A 17,351-nucleotide genomic window follows, 5' to 3' on the forward strand; every position below is an offset into this window, starting at 1 on the left:
AGGCATCTTTTCATTCATATTATTTATGTGTCTATGAATCGTCCAAGAAATTAATAAGATGATGATACATATTCTCAAGAGTTGAGAATTTGAGCCATGTATCATTGGTGATTAATTTCTAAATGCTCCTGATCAATGGATCATCACGAGGACGGTGATCGATCCGATCAGTGCACAGATCACTTTTCTTCTGGATGGACGAGACTTGAGTCCACAGTGTAGGGACACTGAAGTGATAGTGCAGGTGCTTGTTAGAGAACAAGGGTACTGAGCGTGACCAAGACAAGAAGTCACTTGGATGTCTATCCACTCGTCAGTGACTTGCTTGATGTTGCAGTAGTGTGACTGGTCCTTTGACCTGCGGTGCTTCGGCTACTCACAGTGAGGTTATTGTAGTTTGACTGCACACATACATGGTCTCTAGCCATATGGGTCCATGCAGTGTAGATTGGCTGCAGTAGGTTCACTGTAGGAGTAGGGTATGCACCTACAAGGAATCTATCGACCTTGATAGAAGAGGAGTGATCCTATGTGATTTGTTAGACTGAGTTCTAAGACCTTGGCCAGGGCAGTAATATAAAGTGGAGAAAGAGTTTTCCACTATCGAACTCGAGTCGAATAAATCTTGACATATGACAGACGAAGGGGTTTGACGAGTTATCCATGACCTCCGTCCTGTAGGGATCCACGATAGTAGGACTGTATCACATGTTAACTGCACCTAGAGGTTCATCATTCCATTCTGCTGGGTAGCTACTACATGCTGCTAGGTGTCACTGGTGGATGGTGGGACTCACAGGGATTATCTCGATGATCGATAAACCCTAATGAGTTGAGTTGGAATCGTTCCAACCCATTGAAAGGAGTTTTCAATGATATAGTGATAGAGATCACAATATATCTCACTACCAGTCAGAATAGAACCTATGGGGTCACACACACTAGAAGTATTGACCGATCCGATGGTTGAAAAGTGATTATGAATCACGAGTAATCAATTCGATTGATAAGAAGTTGAAGAAGGAAAGGAATTAATTAATTGGACTTGAAACAAGAGTCCTACTTCGAGTAGGATTTCTAGAGTCATAATTGGATTAGGACTGGGAATCCTAGTTGGAGTAGGACTGGGATTCCTACTTAGAATAGGATTCCTGCAATCTTAATAAGATTAGAAGTTTTGAATCAAAATTGGATTCCTACTTGGAGTAGGATTCCTAGAGTCCTAATCGGATTAGGACTTCGAATTCATATAGAATCCTAATTGGATTAGGACTAAAATTAAATATGTCCTAATTTGGATTAGGATTTCTTAAGTCACAATTAATTATTAATCTAATGAATCAATAAGACTCCTAATAGATTAGGATTGAAGAGTTCAACTAAGTCAAAATTGATTTAAGTTCTAATTGGATTAGGACTTACCTAGATTGGATCCAAATTGGTTCACCCTTGGGCTAAGCCTAATTGGATTAGGGCTTGACCACATTAGGGCATTCCAATTCCTACCTAATATGGATTAGGGTTTACCATGAGGAGGGGGATAAGCCCCTCCCCTTTCCACGTAGAGAAGGGAGGAGAGACGGCGCCCCTCTTAGGAAAGACATCAAGAGCTCCTAAATGTTAGGAGCTCACATGTCTATAAAAAGGGACTTGTGGGCGGCACCTAGGGCATAGAAGAAGTGCTCTCTCCTCTCCTTGCTGCCGCCACCCTCTCCCTTTCCCTTGGTTCAGCCGCCAACAAGAAGAAGAAAAGAAGAGAGCCTTGTCCGCCTCCTCTTCCTCCAATCCTTCTTCCAACGCAGGGAAAAGAAAGGTTGTGTTCTTCTTCCTTGAGTTCATCCTTCTTCTTCCTCCTCCCAAGTACAATCAAGGGTTGATTGAAAGGGAGGAAATCAGCCATCAAAAGAAGTCTTTGCAAGGGAGCTAGCACCCCGGGAAGACAAGAGAGCTTTGATCGGATCACTGCTTCGTGTGGATACCCGTAGAGGCCGGACACTTGAACGGCTTCAAGCGAACCTTCATCCTAGACCACGAACTTCAGTTTGCGGTGATCATCTACCCGCACAAGGTGAAGATCTGATCTTCTAATGAATTTAAAAGTTTTTAATTCTTGCCTAACTACGAACGGTTCATGAAACAACGTTCATGGCGATGAACGTCGATCCCGCTTATGCCGATTCCGCTGCCATCTGAATTTTTTTTGAAATATCAGCGGCATGGGCGGGTTCCAACAAAACCTTCAAAGCTTTTAGACGTACATGTCAATAACAGCCATAGCAAATGAAAAAAAGGGCGGCAGTAGATCAAGTGATGGGTGGATTTGATACTATATTAAAATATTTTATAAAAAGAGAAAAAAATATTTTCTATTCTATTGTATTTAGTACATTTTAAGAGTCATATATATTAATGTATAGACTTTTATATAAAATAAAAATAATATTAGGAACAAATCTTAAGAGTTTGATATTGATGTGGCCACCCTTATGCAATGGACGAGAGTTACGGAAAGTGTAGCCGCCCTTAATCTAAAAAAAAAAAAGTCAAGAATGACGTTGTGTTAGACGTTGGGACATCATGAACATATTTTATCGCACTTTTGTACTTGTTGGCCAGATGCTTTGTTTGCATTAAATACTAAAGGATAGAGATAGAGAATGCAAGGGTTTGACTGTGACATTCCACTTGAATGAGCTGAGAGGGATGGAGAAAAGGAGAGAAGAAAACGAGACAATGCCTCCGTTAGTTTGCTTTGCTGCCCATCTTTTAGATATCAACAGATGACACATTTGGTGATTGATAAGGAAAAAAACTAAGCCTCGCCTCTCTTTCATCTGCATGATTATTGGGGGTGGTATGGAGGTTGCAGAACGACCGAATTGTGCCGCTTTAAATGAATCCTGTCACTCGGGCTGATGAGACGGACTCTAATTTAATGTCATCCGATGTCTATTAAGCTTGAACTAATCCGGACACTTGCTTGGTGAGACTAGTTTTTAATTCTAAATGCAAATACTTACACACATCCCCTTTCAGGGCAAAAATATTGCATTTAGTGTTTATGTAGGATATCTCTGATTCAGTTGCATCCTTCTTTAATTAATATGCCCAGATCGCGTTTTACAAGTTTTGACATGTATTAGTTAGGATGTTGATAGTGCAAATGCACGTAACAACTACTGAAGATTTTGCGTATAAAGTTAGTATGGGAATTGAAAAGTTGGGATAGTCACTTTTATATAGTGTGGTGATATCTTATGCTATTGGTGATGTTGTCGCTCTTGTTTGTTGCTAGTGCCTCTCACCTGCTTGATATTGCATGAATTAATATAAATTCCATTAATTTTGCATACTTCAATTTACAGCTATTTTCAAATTATCCAAATTCCTTCCCCACTTACAGACTATTCACCACAATTGTTTCCAACGTTTAAAATCCCCCGTTTAACATTCTACCAAAAAAAATTTCCCCTTTAACTGATTGTTGTCATCGGACCTCTGACTAGAAGCCGAATTTCTGTCGCGGTAAAAGAGGATACTGGACAACCATAGCTCATCATGAGTCGAGTTTAGGTAATATATATATATATATATATATATATATATATATATATATATATATATATATATATATATATATATATATATATATCAAATTTTATATAAATTCAGTCTGAAGCTTATTTAAAATTTAACAGAGTTTAGGCCCGAAGTTTGACCCATGACCAGCTCGATAGCCGACATACCATAGCGATAGATGTAATAGCCCAATTTTCTTGGGCTAATGGACTAGCCTTAAGTAGGGCTGTTAATGAGCCGAGCTGCTCGGGCTCGGCTCGGCTCGGTAAAAAGCCCGGCTCAGGCTCGGCTCGTTAGTCAAACGAGCCTGAGCCCGAGCCCAATATGAGACTCGTTTACACCCGAGCCCGAGCCCGAGCTCGAGCCCGAGCAACTCACGAGACCAAACGATCTCTAGTCTCCCACTGAAAAATCTTATTTCAGCACCATAATTCATAAAAATCTGACCACATAAAGAAAAATAGCCTGTTATCAAGCCCGAGCCCGAGCTCGAGCCCGATTACGAGCCCGAGCTCGAGCTCGTTCTAGAGCTTGTAATTGAAATGAGCTTTACGAGCTCAAGCCCGAGCTTGCTTTGCCAAGCGAGCCCAATATAGAGCTCGTTACCGAGCTCGAGCCCGAGCCCGAGCCCGAGCTTATGTGAAACGAGCCGAGCCGAGCTCTCCCAGGCTCGAGCTCGGCTCGGCTCGTTAACAGCCCTAGCCTTAAGAGGCTCGGGCCCATTTGTCTCGTGCGTGCATCGGACATGAAGGGCAGAGAAAGAAGACTCCGCTTGAGAGTTCTCTTCCTCCCCGATTCCAGCAGACTCCGAGAGTCCTAAGGCGAGCCAAAGATGGGCTAAAACCCTATGATCTCGTCTACAAAAGAGCATCCACCTCCTCCAATAGATTCCACCATTGAAATCGCACGCAATCACCACCGATTTCCAAGCCTTTGTCGAGCTATTCCTCGGAATTCCATCTGAAAAGATCGGTTAATCATCCATAAAGCTTCTCCGTACTGAGATAATGGGTCAAGCCTCTTCTTCCTCCTAGTTTTCAGCGGCGAGCTGTCGGAATAACATGAAACAGCGCATTCCCTGTTTTCTTCTTCTTGCTTGGTTTTTGCCGACCACCGCTGGCCGTGGCTCGTTGCTCGGGGCCGTCGCCGTTGGCATCACTGGAGGCTGCTGTAGACCGCCGTCCACCAGCTCTTCCATAGCTCGGTTTGAGAAGGAGAGGGAGAGAGAGAGTCGTCTCCCCTGTTTTGAGATGAGGAAGAATGCTTTTTCTCTTCTCTTTCTAGTTGGGCCAAGGGATTTGAGGAAGAGGGATTCAGAGGATGTGATGGTAGACCCATGGCTCTCTCTCTCTCTCTCTCTCTCTCTGTTCTCTTCTCTCTCTTCTCTTCTGTCTCTAGTTTGTTTGCAGTCTTTGAGTTCCTTTGCTAGGTCGATGAAATACAATTGAAATATAACATGATGGGAAATTCCCTTGTCTCAGCCTCACTGCCCACCATAACTTTCATAAGGGCAATCAAGGTACAGGCTCTTATTCCCTTATATAGCCATTTGGCAACGAAGAACTTTTTCGATGGAGTTCCAATACCACCTTAACTACTGCATCTTCATGGATAAATTAGTCGACTTTCGAATGCTGAATTGAGCAAGTACTAGTACCTCATTCTATCAATGACAAAAAAGTTATGGAACCAATTCATGCACAAGATGGAACCCCATTTATCTTGTTATTCATACTTAATGGAGAAATGTCACTCGTCTTCTATTAAAATACCATTTTTCTAGTGTCTTAATCTCACCCATAGGTACAATCCTGTGATGTATATCTTGGGTTGGCTATGCCCTAGTAGATTATATGCCTGGCCTCCTTTCTCATCTTATTGGGCTGGCCTCCTTTCTGATGCGTGATGCAGTACAATATTATGCATGAACAATTAAAATCTGCTGTAAATAAATATAAATCGGATCTAGAATAATAATGCAATCATACTTTTAAAAAAAATCATAGATCTCACCTCGAAGACAAAAAAAAAAAAAAAACATGAACCAATCACATTAACTGCAATTCATCAATACATTCATCTATATGGATCAAATATTATGCATAGATTTATCGTATAATAGTGCAATCCTCCTTTCCCAGCATATTATAGGTCGTGATGCATTTAAGGTAGTTAAAGAGTTTCTGTTGTTATAGTGAATCTGAAAAATAAGATAATGTGTGAGGACCACTACAAACGTGTTTTTAGTCTCACAGTAGTTATTTGGCAGAAAGATTTTAGGTACTTATATATGATTAAGAAAGTCAAATAACCCGCATGCGCATGCGTGCACAAACACACACATATATATTATATTTTTTTGCAACTAGTCTAGAATATAATTATTCAAACATAAAGCTGATGATGGATCGGACCTCGGATCTAAACTATATTCATTTTTAGTTAGGCTTCAGGCTAGGCTTATTTAAAAGTTGACATTTTCTATACCCAAGCCCGGCTGTGATCAACTCTATTCAAATAGATATAATTTTTGTTTTTAATGTCCCTTTTTCCACAAGGAAGAAAGAGAGTCCTGGTAGGGTACACACAGTTCCAGCCAGACTCTCCTTATGTTGAGTTTTAACTAGCTCCGGCTGTCCAGTGGTCGGGACTAGTTCAAACACAAGGCGAGGAGTTGTATGTAATCCATAGCTGCAATAGGGGTATACATGATATTTTCTAAATTTTTAACTAGTCCCCGCCTAACAAAGTAAATTTTTCAGACTTGCAGAACATTATTATTTTTCAGATATTTTATTGATTTTTTTTTTGAGAAAAAAAAAATGATATAACGTTCCGGTGATCCATCATAAGAGACGCTTTGAAAGGATTTCAGGGAACAGGGACTCAGGTATACTATTGCCTTTTTCTCCGAGAAAATATAATAATCCCATGTTATGGAACAATTTTTTATGTTTTAGAAATTTTGCTTTGTTTCTGCTCATTGGGGTTTCTTGGTAAGTCTAGGATCAGGACATGCAGCAAAAACTTTGATTTTTTTTTTTTTTTATTGCGTGTGCGCGCGCGCATTGCATTGTTGTCGAACAATTAATTATAATCAAGACTATAGCATCAGAACTGTGATTAGGATATTATTGTGAGTTAATACTACAGGCCCTCTCTCCTAAGAAAGCGATTTAAAAGTCCCTCAAGGCTTTTCTTTCTTTCTTTCTTTTTTTGAAGAAAATGGAGGAAGCGAACCACTTCCTCCAACTTTATTAATTGAGCAAATAAAAGCCTGTCAAGTCAAAAAACTTGAGGCCTCATTGATCAATCAAATTATAGATTAGCAATAATAATTTAGATCACGAGGCAAAGTCTTTACTAATGCGTATCCAAATTGATAGATTTTGATGCATGAGCTTCTTGATCTGGGCCGTCCTTTCCATAGACTTTGATGGTTTGACCGTGGACCTTTGGGGTTTGAAAGTTCAATATTTATGAAAAAAATATATTCTTAAGGTAAGTAGAGTCAAAAGGACGATATCTAATTTTAGGAGAAGAAAAGAGAGCCGTGCGTTGAATGGTAACCATGTTCAACGTCACATGGTCTTCAAGAAAACGGCTACTTCTAATTTTCTGCTTCATATCTATTGTCTAGTAGTGCTGTTTTCTTTTCTATTCCATCATTTTGGTGCCTTTGGTGCGAGTTTTGGTCAGAAAAGGATGAATGGAAGAAAGATCCTCCCTTATTCTTCATCTATTGTGCTATTTTTTTCTTCTTCCTCCAGAGAAGATGGAATAACCTTTTCTAGCCTTTCTTCTCCTTCAGAAGCCATCTATCTAGAGAAGCTGATACCTTCCTATTAACTATTTTGTTCTATCATCTCTCTCTCAATACATCATTTCTTCCTCCTTTCAGCCTATTGTTTCTATCAAAACATGGATCACTGGAGCAAGTCATGTTTCCTGACACTGGTTTTCCTTATCCATTTCTCCTTCAGTTCCATCTCTCCAAAGCAGCTGATACCCTCTATCCAGATCGGTCTCTCTCTGGAAACCAGACCATTGTCTCTCAAGGTGGCATCTTCGAACTGGGTTTCTTCACACCAGGTAACAACTCTAAAAATTTCTACATAGGCATATGGTATAAACAAATCCCAGTTAGAGCAGTAGTTTGGATAGCAAACAGAGACCATCCAATATCTGACACTGGTGCATCAGAACTTAAGATCTCAGAAGATGGCAATCTAGTCCTTGCCCAATCTGGGATCCCAGTCTGGTCATCAAATTTAATCATGACCACCTCAACAAATTCCACGGTCGCGGTGCTTCTTGACACAGGCAACTTGGTTTTAAGATACGGTTCGAACTCCTCTGCTGCATTGTGGCAGAGTTTTGATCACCCAACTGATACATGGCTGCCTAGACAGAAGCTTGGTCTGAATAGAATCTCTGGAGAAAACCAGCTCCTTATTTCATGGAGAAACTTGGAGGATCCTTCAACTGGACTTTTCTCCCATGGCATAGACCCAAACGGAACCGACCAATATTTTCTATGGCGAAATGGTACCAAATATTGGACTACCGGGCTTTGGAATGGCAAGATATTTGCCAACATTCCTGATATGAGTTCGGGCAATTACCTGAGCTATGTCCATGTTTCCAATGAAAGGGAGAACTATTTCACGTACACCTTTAGAGATACCTCTACTATATCGAGACTCGTCATGGATGTAACAGGGCAAGCAAAGATCTTGAAGTGGATTGAGAGTTCTCAGGAATGGTTATGGGTTTGTCTATTACCAAGTGATCCATGCTCGGTTCCATCTCTATGTGGGGCTTTCGGCAGCTGCAGTTTAGAAACAGTGCCTTTCTGCAGTTGTTTAGAAGGTTTCGAACCACAATCCTCGACAGATTGGAATTTGAGTGATTGGAGTGGTGGGTGTGTAAGGAGAACCCCTTTGCAGTGTTTCAATAGCTCCGTGAACAGAGAAAAAGATGAGTTTTTGATGATATCCGATGTGCAACCACCGACCAATCCACAATATTTGGGGGCTGGGACTGCAGAAGAATGTGAATCAGCTTGCTTAAGAAGTTGTTTCTGTACTGCTTACTCATACAGCGGTACGTGTTCGATATGGAATGGGGATCTCTATGATCTTAAGAAACTTTCCAATGGTTCAAGCACTGGAGATTCTGGAGTCCTTTATCTTCGCCTTGCAGCTTCTGATCTTCGGAGTGAAAACAGCCAAAGAGTTCATGGAATCATACCAATCATTATTGGAGCAGTTGCTGGATCTGCCGTTTGTTTAGTTGTTGCTGTTGCACTGATATGGAAATTTCAATCTAAGCATCCAACTGGTGTATCAGAAGAGATCAAGGGTTGTTCATTGGTGCTATTTAGGTACAAGGATTTAGTGAAGGCGACCAACCGCTTCTCCGAAAAGCTAGGAGCTGGCAGCTTCGGAACTGTCTTTAAAGGAACATTGCCCGATTCAACTTTAGTAGCAGTGAAGAGACTTGAAAGAACTGGACAAGGAGAGAAGCAGTTCCGAGCAGAAGTGAGCACAATTGGGCAGGCAAGGCATGTGAATCTTGTTGGCCTTCGCGGATTCTGTTCGGAAGGTTCTGAAAGATTGCTGGTATATGATTACATGCCAAATGGCTCATTGGGCTCTCAATTGTTTCAGAAAAAATCCAAGATTGTAGACTGGACTGCAAGATTTCAGATTGCTCTTGGGACAGCTAGGGGATTGGCTTATCTTCATGGGCATTGCAGAGACTGCATCATACACTGCGATATCAAGCCTGAAAACATACTTCTAGACTCAGAATTCTCTCCTAAAGTAGCCGACTTTGGCATGGCAAAGCTAATTGGCAGGGAATTCAGCAGAGTTCTGACAACCATGAGAGGAACCCTGGGCTACCTTGCACCTGAATGGATCTCTGGATTGGCCATCACCCCAAAGGCTGATGTTTATAGTTATGGTATGATGCTTCTTGAAGTTATATCAGGCAGGAGAAATGCAGAGGTATCTGAGGATGGAAATGTTACATTTTTCCCCATTTGGGCTGCCAGCAAAATTAATAAAGACGAAATTCTTAGTTTATTAGATCACAGGTTAGAGGGTAAAGCTAATGTGGATGAACTGAGAAGAGCTTGTAGGGTTGCTGTTTGGTGTATCCAAGATGAAGAGAGTCACAGGCCAACAATGAGTTTGGTTGTTCAAATCCTAGAAGGGGTTGTAGAGGTGAACACGCCACCTATTCCAAAGCAACTTTATAACCTTGTGGAGAATCGAGAGGATATGCTTTCTTCTGAAGCAACTTTTGGTGGGCAGACGTTATAACCCACTATTTAAGTAAATCCATTAAGATCTGCTGTCACATGTAAGCTTTAACTAATCCCTTGAGCTGCTCTGTAGTATTCCCAGCTATTTGTGTTAAAATAATATATACATATATATAAGAATAAAACAAAGATAGTTGCTTGGATCACTTTGTGAGCTATTTCAATGAAGTACTTGACCAAATTTTGTCTTAAAAGTTAGGTAGAATAGCTAGGCCAGATTAATATCTTCAATTGTGGTTTTATTTTGTCATCTGAGTGAAAAAATCTGACGTCTATGATGGAAATCATGGTATCACTAATTCACCAAGATTTTGCACTAGCACTTATCAAATGCTATTTCTTCTGAACTTGTGGTGCTTTCAGCATCAATTGCTGGTCACACTTTAGGAATCTTCAAGAACTGTTCACATCTGAAGCTAATTGCATATTGCTGGTAGATATATCATCTTTTTCCTTTTTTTGATAGAATCGGAATTAGTTATATATTTTGGTAGATACATCATCATTGGAGGTGAAAACACTGTTATGAAGAGTGCATAATAGCACTCAGGACTAGAAATAAGTTCAGCATTCTGATCATTGTTGTCATATGAACTGGTCGGTGTTCTGCCCATCTTGTATTCATACAAATGATTCTGGTCTTCTAGCATATTAACTTGGATTCAAGTACATGCCAAATTAGAGTCAATAATTTCAGCTGAAGAGAAATCTTCAGCTCCGTCAAGAAAAGAGAAATCTCCAGGTGTCTAATACCTGAATTAAAATCACCTCAAAACCATTTTTACAATCACAGTGACGGTGTTGTAAGATTAGATTTTCTTTCATATATGTGCTTCTAACAAAGTTGATTAGCAAATGAATCTTAGCTTATTAGATCACATACAGAAAGATTAAGTTTTTGAAGCAATTTAAGTGTTATTTGTCCATATGTCATGAATGATATCACCTTGCAGATTGGCTAGGGGTACCTGGGTGTGAAGACTAGAAACCTCTATGAAGGTCTGATGGATCATTTATCGGTTGTGTTCTTGATGACAAGAATCTAATATGGGAGTACACTAGGGATTCGTTTGCTTCGTGGGCAAAGAAGTGAGGAAAGTATAGTCAATAAAAAAATAAAAAAATACCTCATGATTTTTTTTGGTACAACGCCAGCTTACACAGAACAGGTGTGAGTGCAACCAACAGAGTCAGAAAGGATAAGATAATTAGGCTTGTTAACGAGCCGAGCTGCTCAGGCTCGGCTCGTTAGTCAAACGAGCCCGAGCACGGGCCCAAAATGAAACCCGTTTAAATCCGAGCCTGAGCAGCTCACGAGTCCAAACAGAGCTCGTGATTTAACAAGACCAAATGAGTTCGGGATCCGAGGATTGAGATCAGTCCCAAACCCTGCATCCGACGATTGGCCCAATGCCCTCCTCTCCAACCCCTCCTCTCCAACCATCCTCCTCAATCCTCCTCCGACTTGCTGCGGCGCTGCCCTAGCTCCTTCTTCCCCAGTCCCCACCTCCTTCTCCGTCTGCCCTAGCTTTCGCTCTCCCTTCCCTTTCCGGCGGGGGTGACGACTACCATGCTGCCTCTTGAAAGGGGTAATAGGAGAGAAGAGCACCAGAGAAAAAGGCAATGCAAGGAAAAAGACACCGACACAAGGTCTGCCCAGGCAAAGCCCTAAAAATACCTTATGATTGGTTGAAGGTTTCAAAGGAGAGAGATTAAAAAATAGCTTTTCCATGAAAATAAGTTTACCACATTTCGTAGGGAAGAAAAATCTATGGGATATGAAAAAACTATTTTTCCATGAGCTAGAAATTATGATATTTTTTTTACCAAAATGCTCTTAAGCCATCCTGATCTTCTTAATAACTATTTTTAATAGCTAATCTTAAACTATTAAAAAAATACTATTAAAAATTACCACAATATAAAGAAATTGTGGTAATTTTAATATAAAAATAATATTAATAACTATTAAAAATTACCATAATATAAAAAAGTTGCCAACTATTAAGAATTGTTTGAACTCTAAAAATTCAACCCAATACATATTTTTAATACCTATTTCTAAATATTTTAAAATATTTTAAAATTATGCATGTGATGTTTTACAGGTATTTTACACAATTTTATTAAGGGTATAAGTATTTTATACAACTTTTTCAGAAAAGTAGATGCTCAACTAAACATAAATTATTCTAAAAATTGTGTTTTCTATGTCACTTTCTCATAGTTAACGAAACATCCAAAAACTATTTTTTCAAGTATCATATATCCAGATATCAGCTTCTCAGAAAAAATATTTCAGCAAAGTAAAATTCTTTCCACGAACCAAATATGTCCTAGAGTAGAACATGGAATGAGTTAAAGAAGCAGCTCAAAGTAAGATGCTCCATATAAGATATCTGAAAAGTAAAGGAACACAAAACTATATAATATTCTTTGAATCATAAAACTGACTATATATAGATGTAATAAGTCATGCATTTTTAGCTTTTAGCTCTTCCTGTAACAAAGAACAAATACATCAAACAGAAATCAAATTCGAACTTGTTCTTTCTGAAATGCTCTGAAGGAATTGTTTCATTCAGTTGGCTACAATAGTTACAAATAACTATTCTCTTTTAAAAAAAATCACAAGGTAATTTTTTTTCATGTCACATTTCTTAGATATTATTAAAGTTTGCAGGTTAAGGTTCATCTGTTCCTACAACAGTATATTTTCCCAACAAAGGTAAGTTTTCAGCTGAATTGCTTCGAATGCCTCATCATTTCCATAGTCATCTAGTCTATTCTTGAAAATAGTTACTCGGTCTAATACAGTTTCTTTAAGATAAAAAATACAACACAGAACCCTAACCCAAAGCCAGGGGTTAGCAGACACCTAATTTGACCACAACAATTACAAAATGCCTGATAAAAATGTGATGTTCATATGGCCATGAATTTGACTTATTATTGTTTGATGATAGTCAACTGTGGATTTAAGGATTTCTGAATCAATATTTAACCTAACATGCACCTATGAGGATGCAGCTGTAGGCAGTGCCCCATGCAAACGTGCAAAACAAGGTCGCGATTCAAAGACTCTATCCTCCAAAGGAAAGAGGCAAGCTCAAGCTCCGGCCAACAGTCACCAGTGATGAGGCAGGAACAGCTACAGACTTCTCCAGTTGCACCAAAGAAGCTCTAGACACCATCTTCTCTTCCGCCATCCTAGGGCTCTGAGGAAGTTTGCCAAACAATTATTCCCTGCCCTTCTCATCCACCAGTGGAGCAACTGTATTAGATTGGAGAGCGAGCAGGTTCTCAAGCCATTGGGTATTATTGTATTAATTTTAATGGATCCAGAACTTGACAGTTTCAATCTATCCATTTAGTTGGTTATTTAATTATGACCAATAATTATCATTTTGGCTTCATCATAGACTTCCACTTCAATTGTTAAATTCCAAATTTAAGTAGATCGATTGTTGGTGCTTTATTTCTAAGTTGATGGCCACCACCAGGAGTTGGTTCTCTCTCCATGTCTTTTCTTCTTCTCTCTCAGTAACCACCTCTCTATTGTTGATGATACTCTCTCTTGCGGCCAATTCCTTTCATAAAACCAAATCATAATCTCCACTGAAGGCATCTGTGTGGGAGGACCCATGCAGGCATATATTTATTCTCACATCAACTAGATTCTGGATACTTATACAAGACCAAAAAACCTAAATAATACTTTCTGGCTAGTCTTTTTGGGTGAGGTCCTGATCATTACAAATAGTATCAGAGCGTATCTAGCTTGTAGCCCATGTGGACTAGAAAACACTGCAGCATGGGTCCATTGGAATTCGTAATGATTTAGAGCCTCATCCAAAAAAGCTAAACAGGATATATTATTTAAGTTCCTTGATCCTGTATAAATACTCATGATCTATCCATTAAATAGCCGATGTAGGACTAAACATATGGCTGCATGAGTCCTCACATACTACCCTTGTTTAAGCCCTAGCGAGGACTGTGAGCTAGATTTCTTCACACCAATAAGCCACAAAACTTCTATATAGGCATGTGTTATAAAAGGAGGCTTGAAAGAATGGTCTTTTGGGTAGAGACCGATCTTAAGCTCTTCACTTTTAGAGCTAAAGGTATCCCAAGATGGAAATTTTGTCCTCTTGAATGAGGTACAAACTGTAATCTGGTCATCAAATTTAAACTCCATTGCTATAGACTTAACAACTGCAATGCTGCTTGACTCTTTGAAACTTTGCTCTGATGAAACCGGTTAGACTCCACTTCTGTAGTTTGGCAGAGCTTCGATCACCAACTGACACATGGCTCCCTGGAGGACAAATTGGTTGGAACAAGCTTACCGGGGAGTGCATAACGTCACTTCATGAAATAATCCAGAAGATCCAGCTCCTGGGCCTTACTCTTATGGCTTCGACCCTAATGGAAAAAATCAGTTGGTTCAGTTATGGAATGGTTCTAAAATGTACCGGATTAGTAGAGAATGGAATGGCCATTCTTCAGCTTAGTCCCTGAAATGACGAGGAACAAAGTCTTCTTGAGCTTAGTATTCTTTTTAAGGAATGAAGTCTTCAACTACATCTATTTTGAGAGTGAGATCTGCATAACTTGCATCCTTTTTGATACTAAGCACCATCACCAGATTTGTGGTGGATGTATCAGGGCAAGGATTACAGTGGTCGTGGTTGAATAATAATAGTGCAGGCTAGGTTCTCATTTGGTCTCAACCAAAACTCCATGGTGATGTTTATTCTCTTAGTGGTTTCTTCAGTATCGGTGATGATAATGATGTGCTCCTCTATAGATGTCTACAAGGTTTTGAGCCTGCATCTCTAGAAGACTGGAATTCAGGATAATGAAATAGAGAGTGTCAGAAAAACCAAATTGTGATGTTGTGATCATAAGTTTATGATGAGTTAACTCAAAAAAAAAGAAGAGAAAGAGAGAAAGAGATTGTGATGATTTTGATCTACCACACAATGGCCCAAGAACTGGAAGCTTGCGGTAATGGGAGCGCCGAGGCTTTCCAATTAGCTCGTTTTTTTTTTTTTTGGTGAAATCCAATTAACTTGCTTGAACAGCTCCTTTTGCACTTCTTATGCTTATAATAGACATGGGTGTTCAACTTGGAATGAAGATCTCCAGAGTCTGCGCAGCCATCAGATATAGCAATAGCATGGTGGACTGTATTTATCCTAGCCTTGCAGCTTCTGAGCTACCAAGTTCTAAGAATAGGAAGGGAACAATTACAGGCGAAGTTATTGGTGCAGGACTTGTCATTGTTTTGAGCATTGTTTTGGTGCTAATTTGGAGCTACCAAAGCAGAGGACTAATTGGAGTATCTAAGGCAGTTGAAGATGGTTCTATGATGGTCTTTAGATACAGAGCCTTACAGACAATGACCAAGAACTTCTCTGAGAGATCGGGGGGAGAAAGTTTCGGTTTTGTCTATAAAGGAGCATTGCCTGATTCTACTGCCATTGCTGTAAAAAAGCTCACAGGCCTTATTATTGGAAGATAGAAGAAAAATTTACAAGAGTGAGAAGGGGGAGGGAGAGAAGAGGAGAATGAAAGCAAGTATATGCATCACATTTCCCTGGGAACTCAGTTTCAACAAGGGAGATAGACTACTCGTAAGTCTTCTATGACTATCCACAATTCTTTCTGACCAAAGATTTCCCCCATGAGCAAGGAGAAACCAATTCTGACTGAAGTTGGCACAATGAGAAAACAATTCAAACATAGCATCACTTTATATCATGATGTGGCTTTGTATGCATGACTTTGACATGGTAAAGATGATGTGTAAGGGAGGGATCTAAAGTAGCTCCTTGTTTTCATTAGCCCTTTGTGCAGGTGTATATTAGCAATCGAGTCATGGTGAGCTTCCTTAATCGTTGTAGAATTACAACCGTATATTATCTATTTTGTAAGTCTGGATATGGAAGGTTGAACTATTTTAGAGATATCAATATCTGCTATTATAAGGACTATTCTTGTTGAAATAAGCTTGTTTTAAGCACAAATACTTAGTGCGGTACTTGTTCTATAATTAATAACAAAAGAGCATCCTAAGTTACAGTTAGAGATGCACCATCCATGTTGTTACTGTTAATCATCATAAAAGTTCAAAAAAAAAAAGGCATGTCATGCCTCACTCAAGAAAATTCAATTGAATGCTGACCATTTGTAGAGTTGACCTGTTTGTCATAAACTCTACACAGTCAGCTCGCACTAGATGAGACTGGACTATTATTTTTGTGGTTGATATTCCATTTCCTTGCATTCTTTTGAGGAAATTTTTTCTTGAAATATTTATGTTATAGTTTTGAACCGTATTTACCTCTATCTTCAGTCAAAACTTTGATTCAATTGTAGTGAAATTTTAAATATATTCGTTAAAGCTTTTTTTTTTAATGCATTTCAGTTTGGACTATCATACAAAATCCATTGATTTTAGCAACAGGCACAAAAGAAATGAAATACTTCAAAGCATAAAGGAAACAACACACCTCTTGAAACTTTCTGGACCCGTGAGCGTGAATTTAACGCCTGAATTCAGTCAGGCAATTCGTCGAACGGCCAATGCTCGTCTTTAAAACAGTTCCCTCTTGAGCTTTGCTTTGTTGAGCTGGTTCTTGGGCGGTCGCTGACAAGACGCCTTGCGGCTCTGAAAACAAGGCTCTGGACTGCCCCGAAGTCATAAAGAACGGAACCAGACCATAAAATCCCGATTGGTTCGAGCCTGTTAGGAAATCAAGAGCCTGTTAGGAAATCAAGACCGCTGATACCCTCCTCGGTTAATCCCCCCATAATAATAATAATAATAATATATTGGATAACTGAAAAGTTTATTTCATTTCCATAAAAAGGTAAGTGATGATAATGTCAATATTTTTAGACTCTAATAAGTGTCTGTAATATAGGTTTAAATTTGTAGTAACATTTATATAATATTTGTAAAAGATAAACTGCACCATACGCAAGGAGTAAATATAAAAATATTAATTGCATTAATAGTAAAAGAAAAATAATAAAAGATCAGTTATTGAGTATTAATAAAGACTCAAAACCATGACTGACTATTCCTAATGCTTCTAATGCACATAGCATATACTAAGCCCTAAAATATGAACCAGTAGAGGGTGCTTCTTGGGCTCCTTTCATGAGGACTCCCATTCTCATTTTATAAAGCGCACATCAAAGTTGACTTCATGGCATTCCAGCATATAATTCGCTATTTTAATTTTTTATACCAAGTGTTATTCTTTTAACACACGAGGTCAGAACTCTTCCACATGCGCAGGCCTCACTTCCAAGATTCCCTAGTGTAGCTTTCTTTTTTTTTTCTTTTTTAATTGTGCATCCTCGAATGCACTAGCTAATGTTATATTTTTTGTTATTTTAAGCGGAGGAAAGTCATCAATAA

At 39.2% G+C, this 17,351-nt stretch overlaps 1 protein-coding gene and 1 long non-coding RNA gene across 2 annotated transcripts; one reads left to right on the forward strand and one right to left on the reverse strand.

The window, feature by feature from the left end:
* Positions 1–7,571: 7,571 nt before the first annotated feature.
* On the forward strand, positions 7,572–14,854 carry LOC103710725 (G-type lectin S-receptor-like serine/threonine-protein kinase At2g19130). Its single transcript, XM_008796606.4, has 2 exons — positions 7,572–9,951; positions 12,944–14,854. Exon 1 carries the CDS (start codon positions 7,857–7,859, stop codon positions 9,909–9,911), a length of 2,055 nt encoding a protein of 684 aa, XP_008794828.2. The 5' UTR covers positions 7,572–7,856; the 3' UTR covers positions 9,912–9,951; positions 12,944–14,854.
* LOC113462969 lies at positions 12,676–17,096 on the reverse strand. Its single transcript, XR_003386387.2, has 2 exons — positions 16,435–17,096; positions 12,676–13,164 (listed from the first exon to the last, which is right to left on the reverse strand). It is a non-coding gene; the product is annotated as an uncharacterized LOC113462969 (long non-coding RNA).
* Between the last annotated feature and the right edge of the window lie 255 nt (positions 17,097–17,351).

The sequence above is a fragment of the Phoenix dactylifera genome, unplaced genomic scaffold, assembly GCF_009389715.1.
Source record: "Phoenix dactylifera cultivar Barhee BC4 unplaced genomic scaffold, palm_55x_up_171113_PBpolish2nd_filt_p 000931F, whole genome shotgun sequence".
Lineage (NCBI taxonomy): Eukaryota > Viridiplantae > Streptophyta > Magnoliopsida > Arecales > Arecaceae > Phoenix > Phoenix dactylifera.